Raw genomic sequence first — 5529 nt, 5'->3', positions numbered from 1 at the left:
TTATTCAAATGGGATTCGGATATCAACTCCATCCATTTCCTTCCGGAACCAGTCATCAAAAATCTCGTTCTGCGCTACAGTGAAACTGTCCTTCCACTGTCCCGTCTTTCCTGCATGTGTAGAAAAAAAAATGGATATTAAAATGTGATTTGTGTGTGATCATCAATTCAATGTGATGTTTTCATCTCCTCCAGGCCTATAGTATCGCAGCGCCCTGCTACTGTGAAGTATAGGTATAGTATGACATACTAGTAAACTTTTGAAAAGTAATGCTTTCGCACAGTTAAAACTGATACATCAATAGTGACATCCATTCAATCCACCCTCTCAGACTATACCATTGTGACGTAGCAATGACATGCATGCAGCAAATATTTTAGTGAAGATACATGTATTGTGAAAAGTCGCCCTGAAAAAGAAAGAGTAACACCTGATGATCACAATACATGTAGTGAGAATTTAATCAATATCGGATAAGAATTAGGGGGGTTATGAGATTGTCAAGCTTTTTTTTTTTTTCTTCTGATTTTCATGAAACACCACGTTAGTGAGTATGGGGATATGAATGAATAAGTCGATGATATCGCCCAACAACCTGCCATATAGTTTGTACACGAAATCTTAAAACTTTCCAGTTTTCTTTTTCAAACAGAGTGTACCACCGTCTCAAATCCTGTTATCTTACTGATCTTTGTTTACCCAGAAATATGCTTTACACCTTTGAAGCCTAAAATTGTTATTTCTTGTCGGTACGACGATCAACGGTAAAGTGTGAGGTAATGACGTCATCAGCTCACTCAGTTCCATGTTTGAGAGCTGTGTTTGGTAAATATTGGTAAAACGTCACAATTTGGTAACTTCCCGAATTGTCCTCCAATTTGATCACGTTATCATTGTTGTGCTTATAATATTTCATTGTCTTTTCAGACGGACTTTTACCTGGTCCGAAATTTCCCTATGGCGTAACGTCGCAAATTACCTTTAGAGACAAATTTCAGTCTAACTGACTCGGCCTGCGGTTCGTTGAGTTGTTCAGCTCTCTTGTCATAGGTCTTCTTCATTCTGGACAAGGAGCTGTTCTCGACAACTCGCTGTAACAGTTCTTCTGACAGCGGGCGTCCTATGTGTTCTGCTACCATTCGGACGTGTTTGACCGGATCCTGAAAGAAAAACAAAAGTGAAAAATAAAAACAAAACCCCCACACGTCACATCGCACCATTTCATACGCGATGGTTTATTTTCCTTTCGGGGATGAATTAGTTTTGTCTTGGTTTGTTTTGATTTTGAAGAAGAGTGATGGGAACGCTAACGTCTGGTATCGTTCCCCTGATGAAATAATGTTGTCTTTACTCTGAAGAGGGTCCCTGTATATCCCTTTCTGATAGGCGCCATTTTTTTCCCAAGAAAAGCCCTTTTTTATCTTGACCTTTTCACCATTCCGATTTCGTTCTTTTTCACCTTCTTATGAATACACTTTTCATATCGAATTTCCCCTTTTTCTTTCTGTGTTCTCTTTCTGGTTCGATAATAGTGACCCTGTTTACCTCCTCTGGTGTGCTCAAATTAATATTATGTGATAAATTTTGCTCGCTCCCTTGCAAGTGAATCGTTAGACCATTGCACAATTGTTATTGGGGGATAATGTCCATTGCATTTGTGGCATTGATCTGAACGTTCGTTAATTCTAATAGGAAAAAAAAAAAACCAGAAATCAAGAAAAAAAAAAAATGAAACCAAAACAAAGTTACAGTTCCGAAATTGGGTCGAAGATGTTTATATAAGAAGGCAATTTGCGATGTAAGTTTTGAAAGACCCCTATTTTACGAAAATAATGCGTCTTCTTCCCTTTCTTCATTTTGTTTCTTATCTATTTTATGAAATACTAATTAATTTTTGAAATGCGTATCATTTTTTCTTTTTAATTCTCATGGTGATTTTTTTCACTAAATGCGTTATTTTTACAAAATGTGGTCTCACGGGTAACATTTTATTATAAACCCCGTGAGTATGAACGAGCCGTGGTCTTTCTTTTCTTTAATAGAAATATCATTTTAGTCAGAAAGGGAACAAATTTAAACAGATACGTTTAATTAAGAAATCGTTAATTTCACATTTTGCAAGTCTCATAAGTAAGGGATCGAATGTCCTTTCCCGGTATAGGCTATGACCCTTCTTTAAAGGTTTTATATCACTAACTATGCATCTTCACACTATGACTTATCCCTTCACGGCACGTCATGAAAAAGAGTAACTTTGATAGAAAATCACTCTTACGGACCAAAAAAAAAAATATCATATAACAATATTCAACACTTTATTAAGTACGAAGCATGTAAGGACACTATCCAAAAGAGAGCTCTTTTACTTAAGAAAAAAAGAAACTATCCCTCCCCCCCCCCCCCGATTTTGTATTACACTTCAGCACGACTGGACGAATCCTCACATACCCGCAGGATGTCTTCGTAGAACACAATGAGGAGGTTCTCATGTTGGCGAATTTCCCAGAATTCTTTGACATGGTCTGCCCAAGGTCCGTACTCAATAGCTGGTGGTAACAAAGTGAAAGTAGGCACTTCATGAGCTTGATAGATGAAGCAAGCTCGCTTTGTTAGAATTCAAATATATACATCTCCATCGGTGTTAAGGTAAAAAAAAATGGCAAGTCTCCGATATTACACGCTCCTCTGTCCTTACACCAATTCTTGTTCTAATTAAGGAGCTTTATTCTCATAATCTTTACCAACATAATCACTGCAAACATTATTATCATCATCCCACATGCCAAAATACAAATTGGTTTAAAATACATGTCACAGGAATATAGTCTATATCTTTTAACAACCTTATGGGAATATACTGTATTGCGGTGATATCATATTCTTATGATGATAAATGACAATTTAATATAAAAACAAAAAGCACTTTGATATCTTTACTTGTAAAAATATGTTTGTATATCTATATTATTTTTACAAGTTTATGATATTTTTGCTTGTAAATTAGTGCAGTTATCTTTTGTGATCGGTAGTAGAGGCTTGTCACACTGACTTCCATCGATAAACTGCTGAAACACAGTTTCCCAGGTGAGGGGGACGTCGGAGGGGTCATCCTTAACAAACTTGAACCACGAGACGGCAGTGTCCTTTGGGTTACGTCCAACGTATATCACCTTGAAAGGAGAAATGAGGTTGGGATTTGACTTCGGGAGATTTGACTCTTGATTATGGCTGGTTTATTTAAAAACGATGTTATAGATTGTACAAGTTTGTATATGCATTGTAAGGAAACGATTGACCAGCTATCAGTACTAATAGCAAGTTACGAGCGATGCGCTACAGCCGTTCGTGTACTCGGATTTAATCTTTGTGAGTTATTTACATTTTTGTTAAGTAAACACTTCATAAGAAATGAGTGCCCTGAGCCACTTCCTACCAAACAATATACAGTGGACTTTGAACTCATACATACAGTAGGATTTTTTAAGAGAATGAGGAGAATATTTCGGGCCATGAGGTCAAAGGTCAAAAATGTTAAAATTTAACTTTTTCTTCACATCTCGGAAATAGTCCAAGTATATCATATGGAACTTAATGAATATGCATGTACTGATTGGCAGTGATTGTCTTGGGAACTTTAAGGTCAAAGATCAAGGTCAACTCAAACTTTATATTATTTCCCAAATATTTTTTTTTAATTGTTCTTGTTTTATATGAGCCTGCATGTTATCTTGATTATACAATTTTACATTTTTGTATTTATGTAATGCTGTACATGTATATTTTTCGTTTTTGTAAAATCATTTGTAATTCAGCCTCTGGCTGCGATCAATGATTTGTTGAATAAAGGTACCATTATTGACAATGAGGATAATAATAATAATAATAATGATAGTAATAATAATGATAATAATATAATAATAAGTTCACAGTCCAAAGAGACTTTGTGAAGACAATTGTGGGCCAAATGAATACCTACTCATTTCCTAGGGGTTCTATCATCGTTATACTCTGCAGTTTTTCATCTGACTTTTGCGATGTAATATAGTCCGAAATGGTTATCATTTTTGTAAACATCATGACCCATTGCAAGGAGCACTTACAGGTGTGAAATACCGCGGGACATTATAACAAACCTTAGCTTTCTTCAGCAAGTCTTGGGGCATGTATTTCAGTCTGAGATGGGTTTGGATGACTCTCGGTGAGGGCGCTTTCTTTATCTTTTCTATGAATGGCGTCATGTCCGGAGGATTCTGTTCTTCCTCCTCCTTAGTGTCCGGCAGTTTTTGGTCCAGGTCGATCATTTCAATCAGAGTAGAGCTGGAAGAGCGGTCAATTTTCTCTGGGTAGCCGTCCGAGAGGATGAGACCAACGATTTCCAACATCCAGTGGGTTCCTGCCGTCAGATAAGGAAAGGGCATTTGGTCCTTGGCTTATATTGTAATGTTGTGTACAAGGTTCTTGTGTGCGAGTAGGGGATGTACTTCATACCTACTTCGTATTGGTTTTGTTCAATGCAATGTTCATTTTCCTTTAGATTAGAAACCTTTAATCTGAAAAGGGTTGAAAGGAATAAAGTTTCCGAGAGCTCGTGTAATGAATGGAAGACACACAAACGAAGATACGAATCCATCTCAACAGTTTCGTTTTGGGATACTGTATAGATACCTTATGACGGTATGCTGTATAAGATTGAGAAAATTGTTTTAGACGTTTTCTCGTTGATCACCTTCATTAATATGTTTTCAAAACCATTGGTCACCTAACTCAAACGTCAAGGAATTCAATTTCCCACCTGCTTTGGGATAGGTTACGACCCACACATCGTCTGGGCTTACATCAAACGACTTCAAAGCTTCAATGCTGGAGTCCAACACAATATTCGAGTAGCAAATTCCATCGTATTCATGCTGACCCCGGATATAAGCTAGGTTCGAAGCCTCAGTCATTCTCACAGAGTTGGGCCTATGGACACCGAACTAGAAAACAATGACCATAAAGATACGAACGAATGGTACTTCTGAAAAAAAAATAAATATATATACATGTATATATATATATATATATATATATATATATATATACATACATACATGTATACATATATATATTTTTTTCATAAAAGAGCAAAATTATGAAACGAAAGTTATGATTATTCGACCTCACTTTCCTTACATACCAGTGTCCTACGGGTTCATTTAAAATATCTGTACAAAGTGATACTGTGACTGCAGCGGCGTCATCTTGCTTAGATCCCGCGTTGCTTTTGCTTGCTTAGATCCCGCGTTGCTTTTGCTTGCTTAGTGTGAGTTGAATTGACTTGATTTGGCTATTGATAACATTGCTCAAGCTGTTAACAAGCAGAATGAATTACCGTAATTGAACGACTGCATGTCATCAGCAATTAACAGAAAATGAGAGTCAAACCATGGATGGACAGTCACTTGCTTACATTGAACTATACGACCTTAACTTACTTTCCGTGCCGATGCGATGATTGAGACACTTTGATGCTGATTTCTCAAAAGTTGT

The 5529-nt window shown here is 36.8% G+C and overlaps 1 protein-coding gene across 1 annotated transcript; it reads right to left on the bottom strand.

The window, feature by feature from the left end:
• Positions 1-4946, bottom strand: LOC140246743 (sulfotransferase 1A1-like). The gene is made up of 6 exons (XM_072326082.1): positions 4793-4946; positions 4134-4393; positions 3050-3170; positions 2449-2546; positions 980-1160; positions 1-110 (listed from the first exon to the last, which is right to left on the bottom strand). Exons 1-6 carry the CDS (start codon positions 4944-4946, stop codon positions 1-3), a joined length of 924 nt encoding a protein of 307 aa, XP_072182183.1.
• Positions 4947-5529: the final 583 nt, after the last annotated feature.

Source organism: Diadema setosum, chromosome 1, assembly GCF_964275005.1.
Source record: "Diadema setosum chromosome 1, eeDiaSeto1, whole genome shotgun sequence".
Classification (NCBI taxonomy): Eukaryota; Metazoa; Echinodermata; class Echinoidea; order Diadematoida; family Diadematidae; genus Diadema; species Diadema setosum.
This window is presented reverse-complemented; position numbering and strand designations above follow the sequence as displayed.

What these genes read in the sequence shown, in the direction of transcription:
- LOC140246743 (XM_072326082.1), bottom strand. Translation starts at nt 4,946, where the DNA reads ATGACTGAGGCTTCGAACCTAGCTTATATCCGGGGTCAGCATGAATAC. An exon ending in CGTAACCTATCCCAAAGCAG is followed by an intron (nt 4,394 to 4,792) that starts GTGGGAAATTGA and finishes ATCTGACGGCAG; the next exon opens with GAACCCACTGGATGTTGGAA. An exon ending in TCTACGAAGACATCCTGCGG is followed by an intron (nt 1,161 to 2,448) that starts GTATGTGAGGAT and finishes TTTTTCTTTCAG; the next exon opens with GATCCGGTCAAACACGTCCG.